Below are 13,696 nucleotides of genomic sequence, written 5' to 3'. Positions count from 1 at the left end.
GAGGTTTGGCACGGAGCGCCGAGGTGCGCGTTTTATTGATTACATAGGCAGCAGCGAGCAGCCGAGGAACGGGAGGGGAGGCAAGAAACGTTGCCAGAGAGGCAGCTACAGCAGGCGGTGGAGATCCTGGAAGTTGAACAGGTTGTTGGCTGTCTCGGACCAGGCTGCGTGGGTCGCTCCGTCCATCTCAGAAGCAAGGCTGTTCGTGCTGTCCAGAGCGTGGTTTGCGCCCCCGATGACCGCGTGGCATTCGGGGCACGTGCTCCTCTCCATCGCCCCCCCACAGTCCCCAATTACGTAGACGTGCCCATTTTGGCATTTGAACCAGTGACCACGTGGGTAGCCGATAGCGCTGACAATCTGCACTCGCTCAGCGTCAGTGATCCCCAGCCCCGACACGGGCAGGGCAGCGTCGATGCGCTTCAGCTCAGCTTTTACTGTAGCCTCTTCCTTCTCTGTGAACCTTTTTGTCCCTTCCAAGATTCCACGTAACGTGGCAATCCTTGTCGCAAGGGTCGTACTGATCATTCCGCTTGTGCCTTTACACCTTGACAAGAGGTGGTGTAGATAGGTCAATCTCTGGATCTCCGCCTGCAGATCCATGAGCTCCTGCTTTGTAAAACTGAGGCGTGGCTTATCCAGCCACTCCTGGACTTCATCTAGACGCTTTTTCAGCCCTTTTTGCTCTTTTGTATCAATTTTGCTAAGGGAACTGGTTAGGTCAGCTATACGTTCATAGAAGTTAAGCTGATTCTCAATTGCTCCAATGCTCTTTATGGAAAGATCAGAGGCTTTTAGTTTATCCTCCAACATGAGGTACTTACTTTGTAGGTTCCTCTTCAGAACACTCTTACTTGTGAGCACAGCCTGCAGTCTTTGTCTGCTTGACTCAATTTCCCGTGCTGGGCCTTGGATTTTCTCTTTCACCTTCTCTATCTCAACCAGATGCTTTTTCACAATGGTGCCATATCTCAAACTCTTTCTGACTGGTGTCTGACAGGTAGGGCACACCTTCAGCTTGATGACATCATCATCTTCATCCATATAATGATCAAGGCCCTGAGACTCAAAGATGTGGCCACAATCTTCAAGCTGTACAAATCGTGCATCCTCATCATCCTCAAAGCCAAAAAAGATCTGGGTAACCTCCTCATAGTCACAAACAAGGCACTTCTTTGGGCAAGGCTCTCCACAGAATCCAATACAAGGATGACCACAGTGCAGCAGCTTAGTACATGGTACGTTGCATCGAGGCCTATTGCATGGTTCATGGCAAAGATTGGTACACTGGTAGTGCTGGCACCGCCACTCACATGGTTCTGCGCATGGAGTACAGCACTCTCCGCATTTCTTCTTACATCTGCTGTGGACACAGTGGTTCTGACAGTCAAGCTGACAGGGAGGGCATTCTGTAGTACAAGGCTGCTGACATGTGTGGGAGCAGATCAAGAAGCGCTTGCATGGGCTCTTACATGGCTCATGAAATCTTCCTCCAAAACAGGTGTGACAGGAACCTGTGCATTCATGACCACACTCCAGTTTGACAGAACACTTAGCCATACATTCTATAGGTTTCTGATGTTTCATCTCGTCAGCGATCCAACACTGAATTTTCTGGCTGTGGCCACATGGCAGAAAGACTGTAACCAGTTCAGGACACCGAGTAGCACATTCCTGCCCACAGTATTTGTTGCATGTATGCCCACAGTTTAACTTTTTCTGGCAAGGTTCTTGGCAAATAAACTTGCTGTCTGGACAAGAGCATGGCATCATCTGCAGGTGGCCACATTTAGAGACAATTTTCTCTACTATTACCATACATGGTCCACATGGCTCATAACATAAGCGTGGACAGCGGTGCCCCTCTGTACAAAGCACCTTTTGACAAGGCTTCAGACACTGATACTTTTTGTGCTGTACATCATATGGGTGGCATGCTCTTGTGCAAACATGTCCACAATCCAACCTAAATTCACAGGGTTGAATACAGCCTCCTTCTGGGACTTTGCTGAAGTCTGCTGCTGTAGATACGAGAGTCATGGTCTCAGGGTGATTTTGACAGCAAAGCGTCAGTGAGCGGCCAATGTTACCTTTCTCTCTCAGTGTGTGAATGATCTTGCTCCAGAGAGGAACCTTGCCCATCATTTTCATATTTCCAATACAGTACAGACCTTTTTTAGCTCTGGATAGGGCTACACATATCCGATTAGAGATCTGCAAGAACCCAATTCTCTCCTCTTTGTTACTCCGCACAAGTGACAGCAAAATAATATCATTCTCCTCTCCCTGGTACTTATCCACTACGTAAACCTTCACACCTGCAAAAGTCTTGGCTGGCATGAGCTTGCGTAAACAGAAAAGCTGCCCAGTGTAGGTAGTGAGAATGGTGATCTGAGAAGGTTGATAATCCTGACACAAGAAGTATTTGCAAAGTTCCACCACAAACTGCGCCTCATGTATGTTCTGATGGCTTCTCCCTTCCTGGATGACTTGCTCAGGAAAGTCATGCTCCACAAAGAAAAGGTTAGATAAGACCCCCTGAAACAAGAGAAAGAGAATCTTAGAATTCTACTTGTCACTACAGCCTGTTTCCATGCTCCTGACTATCCACTAAAATGGCTGCTCTGCTAAAGGAGCATGCAGTATGTGGTTAGTGCACACTGGGGCAATTTCTTTTGATGTCTATAACATATTCATCAGAAGTGACTAAACTTGTTAATGGTATTTTAGCTTATTAGGGACATTTCATTATCTTAACATGACATCAGGCCCCGTGGATGATTGTATTCCTCACCTTTTTCTGAGTTATTTTTACAATACATTTTCTGGTTATGCAAAATCAAAAATTTGGTTCTACTAACATTTTCCAAATCACCACAGTTCTATTTTACTTTCATTCTATTTTACATTCAAGCTGTGAAACAGTGCACAGTTCAGCACTTGCCTAAAACTGAATAGCAAAAATCCCATCTCCATTGCTGCAGTGGAAAGAGGAAAAAGGCAAGAAGGCCTGATTTTCCATGAAGAAGGCTTCAAACATTAGGGACTCCATCACTCACCAGCTCCAGCTGTATACTGATAAAGTGCTCAAAAAAAGAACTCTCCAGAGCAGGATTCCAATAACAAAGTCACCTGTCTTACACTCGAACTTCACAAATTATGCATCAAGTCTCAATATTTATTCCTAATTTTCAATTTCCTATTTTTTTTTAATCCTTTTTCCATTTTTCACTGTTCTTTTAATAAATCATCAATATTGGATCCATTTCCAATGTCTACAATCGGCAATACCAGAGGAACTACAGATTACTTGCTTAATTCTATATCCTGCATTTCCCTGGATCAGGTATTAATTTCAGTAGCTAAATCTGATGTGAGAAGTTTAAATCCTTTAACACTGCATTTTACAGAAACTTATTTTAACCAGTAATGGGGCAAGAAAAAGTGCTTGGACTACTGAAAACTCACTTTTATGTTCTCATACTTCAAGACTGAAGGGTGGTTCTCCAGATTCTGGTAAATATGAGGACTGAGAAGCTGGGCAATTTCAGGACGCATGCGGTGCTGAAACACAAAGCAGATCTGTTGGTCTTGAGGAAGGAGCACCCTGTTTCCCTGCTAAGAATCTGTTTTTCTGTTGTACGTGTCATTGTTGAATACAAGACAAGGGTGACTTTTCAGTAAGACTCGAGAAGGCAACATTTCCCATCCCAGCCCTGCTGCCACGACCAGCTATCAACAAAACATTCTAGAGAATAAGAGCTTACACCTCATTCTAGCCAACTCTTTCAGGCTGTTTTAATATAGGACTGCTGGAGGTAGAATTAACTTCTCCAGGTACCAAGAAATAATGGTTGGAGCAATTTAACAGGAAGCAGCCCAAAAAGATTTGCTGTCAGCCTCCACAGTCCTGGAACAATTTTATATGCCTCAATAGGTCATGTTTGTTGCTCTAAGAATTGGGAGAACCACAGTGCTGTGAGTCACATAACTGAATAAATCACACATATAGGCATAACATATGATTTCAGTTTGGCATCTCTTACCATTCTTTTCAGGAATGAAGTAGCACATTCTTTTATTTTAGACTACTCTGTGAGTAGAAATATAAAAGCTTAAATGTACTATAAATTTTAAACAACCTAAGTACAAATGCAATAAAGAATGTTTTATATCTGTTCCTTACTTGGTATTTTAGGCATACAAAGGGGAAATCAACTTTCACCAGTCGTTCAAAGAGAGACACTTCCAGATTGAAGTTCTTTGCCAGGTCATAAACATTGGCACTAGGCTGCAGCTGAAAAAGAAGGGATAGGAGTATTTTTACAGCATTAATCCTATGTATTAGTAAGATATTTTTTTCCTATCAATCTCTTTCTATTACTGGTTTCCAGTCAAAAGGCCAGAGACATGATTCTTGCAGAAGTGCTAAACAGCAAAGTTGGGTGCTGTGTTAACTAAAGTGGATTCAAGCACACGTCAAATTGTGTCCTTCAGTAAACTAACGGATAAATCCCACAGGAACTCTACTCTATAACCAAAGGAGACAGCACCTGTGGTATCCATGGAGACTGGTGAGGAGTATATTTTGGCAACCCTTCACGTTTGGTTGGTAAAAAGGTTCTACTTGATTTGCACAAAAGTCAGAGGCATCTGTCACGAATATTACCTGCTGGTGATCTCCAATGAGGATGAGATGCTGGCAGGCTTTACTAAGAGTAGTAATAGTGTGAGCCTCAAGCACCTCTGCTGCCTCTTCCACAATTACAATTTGTGGCTCTACTTTCTGCAAGATCTGACGGTATTTGGCAGCACCTGGACAAAGACAGAAGATAAGCCTCAGTAAATGCCATTACACAGAGGCAGCATGATAAAGTTTTCAGAAAAGGGTTAAACTGTGTTCCAGAAAAGTCTGGGTTACTTTCCAAAATTCCAAAAAGCTTAGTCTTAGAATACGGGTTTTAAAACAGCACCAGTGCCAAAGATGACTTCTGTGCAGAAAGTTAGGGAAGGATTAGAGTCCTATGCTCACCTTGGCCCATTATTGACTCTTTTCAAACACAGGATACCTAATGAACACACTGATTAACACACAAGTAAACCCCCAAACCTCTCCAAAGACTCATACTACTAACCCCCAACCCCCTACCTCTCCAAAGACGCATACTACTAGACTTATTGTACCTCTGCTCACCAAAAGCTGATGTGGAGAAAGCAGTGCAGAAACGAATAGCATTTAACTCAGGCACAAGAAATTGAGTATTAATATTAGAAGAATATTGCTAAAAAGTAAATAAAAAACTGCTTGTGCAAACTGAAAACTTGTTTCTGCAATAGCCAAGTTTGCAGAGGGAGTCAGAAATGAAGAAGGCTGCAGATTAACTTGGAGCCTGATCCAGTCTGTCACGCAGCACAGGATATCAAGCCTGTAACAGCAAGGTCCTTTAACTATTGCTGGAAGCAGTGCACCACTGGCTTGGTCCCCAAATGCTTCACACCTGTAGTTGTCATCCCCACAACTATGGCCTCCTTCAGAATGCAGAGATCTTCTTGCATCCTCAGTTCTGCTAGCCTTTCAGCTGCTGCCTGGTACTGCTGTTCGTGTTGAAGAATCTTCCTTCGAATAAGCCCCTGATAGGTCTGCAACCAAAGCCTGAGAAGAAAGAGACATTAGTACCACAGAAAGGAGAACAGAACAGTGATCCGAAAGTTCAAAGTGGATTCAGTTCAACTTCTTTGCCCTTTGTGAAAGACATGACTAGCATCTGTACTCAGTCCCCAGCACACACAGTGAAGATGACAATACTGCCCTGCCAATGCAGGCAGGGTAAAACCAAATATCTTAAAGGAATAAGTTTTTTAGATAACAAGCTGAACATGTATGGATAAAAAACCTTGTCCTGCAAGAAAGTGTTTGAGCTCTGACAGTGCCTGACACCCTTGCTTGACAAACCCTATAAAATATCTTTGTCACCTGTAAAGCCTCCAGCGGGAGTTCATGTCAAGTTGCCACAGATCCTGAATAGCATGGGCCTCTGCCTCAGACATTGCATTCAATTTATGGAGCTCAGCTTTCATCTTATGTTTCATTTTCTTCCTCTGAGAAGAAGATATCTGGGGGGGAAAAAAAACCACGCCACTCCATAATAAGCAATTACAGCACAAATATTATTTTGTATTTCTATATCAGCTCACCCAAATTATTCCTTACACAGACAAGCAGAGCCACAGTATGCTAATGTATACAGTTACCTCCCAATGTGCAGACTTCTTTTGTGGTTCTTCCTCATTCCATTCTGCTGCTTCTTCCTCATTCTCCAGCTTCATAGCCAACAGCACACTGGCTAGTTCATGAACTTCCCTGTTCTCTTCCTCCTTCCTCCTTTGAGGCTTTGCTGAGTCCTCATCCTCAATCACTCTATCAGCTTGAATCAGGTCAGCCTCCTCTAGGATCTCCAATAGCTCTTCTTCTGATTCACCTTCCTGCTCCTCCTCTCTCTCCTCCTGCTGACCACCTGTGAGATTCACCAGTTAGATGCAGGGAGTCACAGCCACTCTAGCAAAATCACAATACAGTAGTCAGATCACCATGTGAAAATTAAGGTTAATCTTTCCATTGCCTTACAGTGTCATGCATCTTCCAGCCTCTGTTAACTAGCAGTGTCTGTTTTCTGGCATGCATGCACTGCTTGGCAAATGCCTGTGGAAAATAAAGGATTTTTTGCTTGCTTTGTTTTTCTACTTACCTAGATACTCAGCGTCTATATTCCTTGCAGCACTCTGGGTGAAGGCAGTAAAACCAAGGCCCAGCCACTCCAGAATCATTGAGTGTTGTGAAGTACTGTAGTAAAACTCATCATCATCCTAATATAAAGGAAATAAATCAATAAATGTTCCAGTTCAGGTTTAGGATGATGATAAAGCAGCACCTTGAAGCATAGGGCAACTAGGAACAAGTCCCCCAAGTAACTTCCATGGCCAGAAAGTCTAGGCAACCTCACATCTTCAAAAACAGCATTCCTCCTTCCCTTCAGTTTAAAGCATTCATTTGAGCACTTGTATTTTTATATTGACAAGGATCACTGAAAATCTCTGCAGTTTAAAGTCACAGATTTTAACTCCACTTCTCTGCCAAGTCTAGTGACTGCTGTCACTTGGGCACAGCTCACCCTTCTCTCTCCTGCTCTTGTACAGGCTGAATGAGGCTAAAGGAAGCATATCTGGGGAAACTGATTCATTTTTAAAAAGGCAGTAAGCATACACTTACAGAGCATACTTGACTCATAAAGTCAAGTAAAAAAGCTTGACTCAAAGCTATGATTCATAGCTTGACTGACAGAAAAGGCAACTCTTACCAGACCACTCTTCAAACTGTCCCAGTGCTGGGGGGCAATGAATGCTTCCAAGTGGCGCTCATGCAGCACTCCATATGTTGTACACTCTAAGAGCTTTGCTCCTTTATGGAGCTCCTCCTCAGCATGTTTCATGTCACACGTTATCTGCTCAGAGATATACAGATGAACAAAGTCATATACAGATGAACAAAGTTCAGAAACAGGAAGACAAGAAACTGATAACATGCATAAAGAACAATAAAAAGACTGACGTTGGTGTCAAAGACAAGGTGAAAGAGCAGCTGTAGAGAAAGTCAGTTTCTCCCATGGACAGGCAGCCCAATACCATCATTTCCAGTGAACTCTACACGTACATTCACATAAGCTCTGCGGAGATGCATTGGCAAGTTGTGTCGGAACTCACTCTTCTTCCTCAGCTCCTTTAAGGTGAACTGTTTTAGGATCTCACTGCTACTTCTGCCTCCAACACGCACCATCCCACGTTTTTGGAACGTGTATATTCCTGGGAATGAGAGAGAAATATTAGTACTGCAGAGGCAAATTCTGGTGGTTTTGTTATTGTTGTTGTTTTTTTCTTTTTCAGGATAAGGGTGCACATCCTACATTGGATTGCTATGACTGAAGGTCATATTTTGTTTTTCTTCCCTTCCCTCCCCCCTCACTGTGCATCAACAGGCTAGAGTCACTAGAAAAAGCCACAGAGCAGGTCACCATGGCAGAGGGTAGGACAGAGCAAGAGTTATGGTATAATTTCTGCCCTCTTCCCTCATTTCCCTCACATGCTACTTATCAGATACTCTTACCTTCTAAGAACTGATCCAGTGCATGGTTAGTGTAGCAGACTACAAGGATGGGAGAATTCTGATCAGTCCTTTGCCACACATCCTTATTAGTCAAGAGAGCCCGAACAATCTTCAAACCCACGTAAGTCTTCCCTGAAAAACAAGCCCAGAATCAGAAAAAGAGTAATGCATCCTCTACATGCAAGTTCTCCCTGCCACTGCTTCCCTCAAGTCACTAACACCAGCTTAACACTTTGCTGCACATAAAATACCCATATACTGGTAGAATACAGGCAGTAGTGCTTGTTAAGTTTAGGTGCCATTTATAAACAATTGCAATTACTCTTGAAATGCTTTATTCATACAAAGGATCAGAGCTAAACATCTTCATGTTCTAGCATGCTGTAAAAGTTAATAGAAAGCACAGCAACAGATTCTGTGCTATCATATAGTTGATACATTTTCATTCCTATAAGCAAGCAGTGCCAACAGTGCATTTGGTGCCTATAGGCAACCAAACAGCAATGTGTAAGGTCAGATACGGATATTTCAGAATATTTTAACATTCTTCCCAGTAGCTTACAATAACTGTGCTACTAAAGCATCAGCTAGGCATGGGACTAATGCACTGGACACAGCACCGCTGACTTTCTCTGGACTTAGTTTCCTTAAACGAACTTCCCTAAACTTCACAGAGAACTCTATAAAATGAGAATTAAAGCAAATGTTTCTCACCAGTTCCAGGAGGTCCTTGGATAATAGCCAGCTCCTTGGTGAGTGCAAGATTCAGTGCCTGCATCTGGGACTCATCTAATCCCAAGGTTTCCATTGAAGGCCACTGATTGGGATTTAGAACTTGGACGTTTTGCCTTCTCAAACCATCAACATGTATCTCTTCATCTGACAGGGTATCTTCCATCAAAGGTGCAAAGTTGTATTTAGTATCCATTGTCAGGTATGCTGGCTTCTTCACCTGTACATCACATTCCACTATGTACTTCTGGAATGGAATATCTTCTTCCTGAATTTCCTGTAGCCCTTCTAACACGTGTCGATAAGCCTCAAAGTAGGCAGTCGTCTCCACCATGAGGAAGGAGTCTGAAGGCTGAACCTCTGCTAGCAGTGCTCGGCTCTGTGCATTGAAATTGAGCTGCACGATCCCTTTAGCAAGATCTGCATTATCTCGCTCAGAAACAGTAGCAAAAAGGCACGTTTCAAAGTGATCTCTGGACATGCAGACAAGGGATCCATATAGCAACCGTTTGGAATTCTGCCATCGCACAAACTTCAGTGGGTTTATATCAAACTGGACCTTGTAAACAACACCAGATGGGGAGCAGAGAGGGGTAATAATCCGTGTATCAAAGTAGATCCTGATGTCATCAAATTTTTTTTTTCTCAAACTTCTATCCTCAAAGCTTTGCAGAAGATCCAAGATACCTTCCCTTAAGGGTTTTATAAAATCTTCTCTCAAAAGCCGGAAATGGGTATCGAGATAAATGTTGGTGCTCTCATATCTTCCAGAAACAATATTGGGCCGTAGAAAAGGTTTCACATCGTGGTGTAACTCATCATAGGTTGGATAAATGGTCATCGTGCGATAGGTTTCTTCTTGGCCATCAGCCTGAGGCTCCATGAGAGTGTAGTTATCAGCTCTCAGTGTGCCTTCACGTCTCTTCTCCTGGAGGTGCTGCACAAGCATCTGGACTTTATTTAGGTTCTTCTCCGCTTCTTCCGTGATCTGCACACCAGAAGCTCTCAGGGCATTTATAGATGCTGGCAAGATTGTCAAGAGCATGGAGATTTTCTGCACAGAGCTAGATGGGAAAATACTGATCAGATCTTGAAGAAGCAAGATGATGTTGCCAATATGTTCAGGATATTGATGTCGTACAGCAGGGACTGCCTCTGTGACCATATCAGACACATACTGTGGCAGACAGATCTTGAGAAAGTTGGACTCCTTTACCATTCCAAGAAGCTGCTGGACACTTTGTCTATCCATTCGGGAGCTGCATGCTTTTCGAAGCACCTGACAAATGAGCTGAATGAAACTGGGTTTCATAGCTGTTTGGGAAAGAAGTTCCTTCAAACCTGAACTCGAAGCAAGTGTGATTGCAACTTCAGAAGAGTCTTTATGGAGGAGACTTTCTAGGAATTTGTAGCCAACCTTTTTAACTTGCTGAGGCTGATCACTAAGCTGGGTGCCAGCTGGGGTAGAGTTCTGGTTGAAATGAGGGTTCCCTGCAGGCACCATCCTTCTTCCCTTAATTTCAATTTCCTGTCTGTTCCTTGGCCCTCTAGCATCTTCCTGGACTTGTCCGCCTTGATAACTTTTTCCCCTACCCTCATTTTCTTGCTCATTCCAGGGCCTTCTGACCTTCTCATGTCCCTGCCCACCTTGGTATCTTCTTCCCCCAAATTCATCATTTTGTTCATTCCGCAGTCCTCTGGCTCTCCCTTGTGCTTGTCCACCTTCATACTGCTTTCCTTTACGCTCATTTCCTTGCACGTTCTGGGATCCTCTGTCTCTCTCATGTGCTTGTCCCCCTTGATAGTTCCTTCCTCTACTCTCATTTCCTTGCACATTTTGGGACCCCCTGGCTCTCTCATGTGCTTGTCCCCCTTGGTAGTTCCTTCCTCTACTCTCATTTCCTTGCATATTCTGGGATCCTCTGGCTCTCTCATGTGCTTGTCCCCCTTGATGCCTTCTTCCCCTTCCATCATTCTCCTGCTCTTTCCAATGTCTTGTTGCTGCCCTGGTGACTGATCCATCCTGATTTCTTCTTCCTTGATTGAAGAATGCTCTAGTGCCAACAGAACTCTCCTCTCTTTTCCCAAGTAGAAGAGTATAATTACTGGCTTGAGGATCTTCCCCTGCCTGACGTACTGCTTTATTAGTCTGGCCTGACACAGTATTTATTCCGCTTCTGCCTCTCTGTATAAACCCAATATCCGGATGATCTAAGTGTACAAAAAAAAAAAAAAAAAAAAAAAGACACAAAAAACCCCAACCACTTGTTAACGACGATGGACCATATTAACCCGCCTCTCAACAGCGTGAGCATTTTGGCAAAGACACTGCTGTTGAGCCTCCCGGGCTCCGAGAAGGGGATGAATAGGGAAATGTAGGAGCACAGACTCGAGCCGTACCGCAGGGAAGGAGGGGTCCCCCCGTGCCAACCCTTTCCCCAGCAGCCCGCTGCTCCGCGGCCGGCCCTCACCTCTCCCCGCAGCTCGGGGCTGCCGGAACAGGGGCTTATGCCCAGCGCCGTCCATCTCTGCGGAACTTGCGCGGGGCGAGGACGCCGCTCCACCGCCCGCCGCTCCGCTGTGCGCAGCTCAACGCCCAACCCAGCCCCACCTACGCTCTCCCCACGAAAAGTTTCACTTTCCAGTTCCCCGTAAGCTCCGCCCGCACGCCCGAGCCCTCTCACAGGCGGTGTCTCACGGCGGCCGCTCCGCCCCACCGCCGGGCAGATACCCGCCCCGCTATGGCTTCCCATCCCTCCCCGGTGCAGGCGCTCTTTTCCCAAGAGGCAGCATGCGTACCCTCTCCCTCCTTCTGCAGTAGCAGCTGCTATATGGCAGACTGACATAAGGCTGTTGTCGCCTACCCGTAGGAGCTGACGCATTTCCACAACTACTGGCATGCTGACACTGCTGTTGTAAAGTGTTTCTAAAAGGATAATTTGTGCTTCCATTTTTGTTACTTTAATAAATACTGAATGGCAAAAATAGCCTTTAAAATAATTTCATATTTCCTATGACTCCCTGGGAAGCTCAGCAATAATTTCCTTTGTGCAATAATGTTTCATCAGTGTATTCTCTCAGCTCCATCAGACATTTAATCCAACCAAGTAAAGTCGAATTGTTGGACATAAAACCACTATTGAGTGCTTGCTGTATCATCCGTTGGCATCATTATTTCTTTGACAGCACAAAGGACTGCAGATTGCCAATAATAATTAGAGCTCTATATGGTCTTAAGCAGAGCATCTCATTGCACTGGAAAGGAAACTGTAGGTGGTAAACAAGAGAAACAAAAAATGAACCTAAACCTGTCTCAACTAACTGTGCTTTACAGAATTAGAAACATCTCTACATATGATGTTTGTATGATATTTGCATCGGGCACAGTACACAGGCTGAGGCATTCCTGTGCTGTCAGCTGGTCCTCTATTCAAGAAGTCATGTAGGAGGACTGCATGAAAATTTAAGAAGTACACACTGTATTGTTCAGATGCAAATATGTAACACCTTTAAGAATGGAGAAAACATGCTTCTGTTTATAATACATTAATAAGCAGATTTTTTACAAAGCCAAGGCAGAAAGAAGACAAAGATGTTAAAATAATTCATGCCCTTGGAGTGATTTTGAAAGAAGTAAACCTGCTCGCAGCTTTCCTGACTGCTCTGAATAGACTTGCAGTTCTCCAAAATGAATGATGAACTATTTCCACCTTATTTTTTTTTACTGGAGAAAGCAAACAAACAAAACCAACAGTCCTCCCCTCCTCCCCCCCCCCCCCCCCCCATTTGGTAACTAACTCAGTAAACAAGGCTATCTGAATACAAATCTTATGGGTCACAAAAGCAATACCTGTCAGGACATCTGCCTCCAATGTGCATGACTACAAATGGCCACTGAGATTGATAAGCCATTCACGTACATAATTATTTGCATACTTCGCCAAAAATAGTGCTCCAGGTCTTTGTACTTCAAATTGGGTTAAACTAAAACACATCTTTAGACAATAAAAAACCTAGTTCTGCAACTGGGCCTTGGAAGCTGAAGGACATAGCCTTGCAGAATTAGTCAGTAGGAGAGATGCCTAAAATACATATATGGCTCACTGGCAATATTAAATTGATCTTGGGAATTCTTTTCCAGTGCACTTTTTAATAAATATCTAGACCTAGAAGTATAATCTGTATAACAATTTGGGATAACCTCGAGCTGAAAACAGAGTCTTTGACTCTTTCTTTGACTTCAAAGAGTTCTGGAACAAGCTTTAAATCCCATTCCATACTCTAGCTTGCCTATATTTCCGCTTTTAGCACCGCTCCTTGAGTTATTTCTATATAAATTTGAATGCCCATACAACACTGCTGTACACTTGCACAGTGGTCAATCATGTGGCATACAACTCCAGCCATTGAGATCTTATGTTTATGAACTTATTTGTGAGTCGAGCATCTGATAACATATGGATTTTCCTTGTTGCTCTGGTTTCACATTGAATTAGCCAATAGCTCTGAAATGCTGGAAGTATGTAGGGCTCTTGGTCTTGCAGTACAGGTTCTGAATCACATCCAGTGTCTTCCATACACAATACTCCTTTAAATCCGCTCCTCACTGCAGTATTTGAGAATGTTTCCTTAGCTTAGCGGTGAGTGCTATGCATGCTTTCTTGGAATGTCACTTTCAGTGTAATTATATGAGAAGAGAACTTTGCACAAGTCCCCATAAATCACTTCTCACGACATACTCTCCTGAGCTGATGGTTTGCAACCCCGTCAGTTGCACTGATACAACTCTTCATATGAGTGCACACG

The 13,696-nt window shown here is 43.7% G+C and overlaps 1 protein-coding gene across 1 annotated transcript; it reads right to left on the bottom strand.

Annotated features, from left to right (window-relative positions):
* Positions 1-17: 17 nt before the first annotated feature.
* ZNFX1 (zinc finger NFX1-type containing 1) lies at positions 18-11,532 on the bottom strand. Its single transcript, XM_052684338.1, has 13 exons — positions 11,362-11,532; positions 8,873-11,101; positions 8,159-8,290; positions 7,709-7,857; positions 7,356-7,499; positions 6,747-6,864; positions 6,253-6,515; positions 5,975-6,114; positions 5,499-5,653; positions 4,670-4,815; positions 4,187-4,297; positions 3,469-3,564; positions 18-2,538 (listed from the first exon to the last, which is right to left on the bottom strand). Exons 1-13 carry the CDS (start codon positions 11,414-11,416, stop codon positions 106-108), a joined length of 6,171 nt encoding a protein of 2,056 aa, XP_052540298.1. The 5' UTR covers positions 11,417-11,532; the 3' UTR covers positions 18-105.
* Positions 11,533-13,696: the final 2,164 nt, after the last annotated feature.

The sequence above is a fragment of the Tympanuchus pallidicinctus genome, unplaced genomic scaffold, assembly GCF_026119805.1.
Source record: "Tympanuchus pallidicinctus isolate F22 unplaced genomic scaffold, pur_lepc_1.0 scaffold20, whole genome shotgun sequence".
In the NCBI taxonomy this organism is placed as follows: Eukaryota; Metazoa; Chordata; class Aves; order Galliformes; family Phasianidae; genus Tympanuchus; species Tympanuchus pallidicinctus.
The sequence above is the reverse complement of the archived record's forward strand: the minus strand, read 5'-3'. Positions and strand labels throughout refer to the sequence as shown.

Excerpts from the sequence above, each read along its gene's own strand:
- ZNFX1 (XM_052684338.1), bottom strand. The coding sequence starts at position 11,416 with ATGGACGGCGCTGGGCATAAGCCCCTGTTCCGGCAGCCCCGAGCTGCG. Across the intron at positions 7,858-8,158 it reads ACTGGATCAGTTCTTAGAAG|GAATATACACGTTCCAAAAA; the intron begins GTAAGAGTATCT and ends TCTCATTCCCAG. Across the intron at positions 7,500-7,708 it reads TCCGCAGAGCTTATGTGAAT|ATAACGTGTGACATGAAACA; the intron begins GTACGTGTAGAG and ends ATCTCTGAGCAG.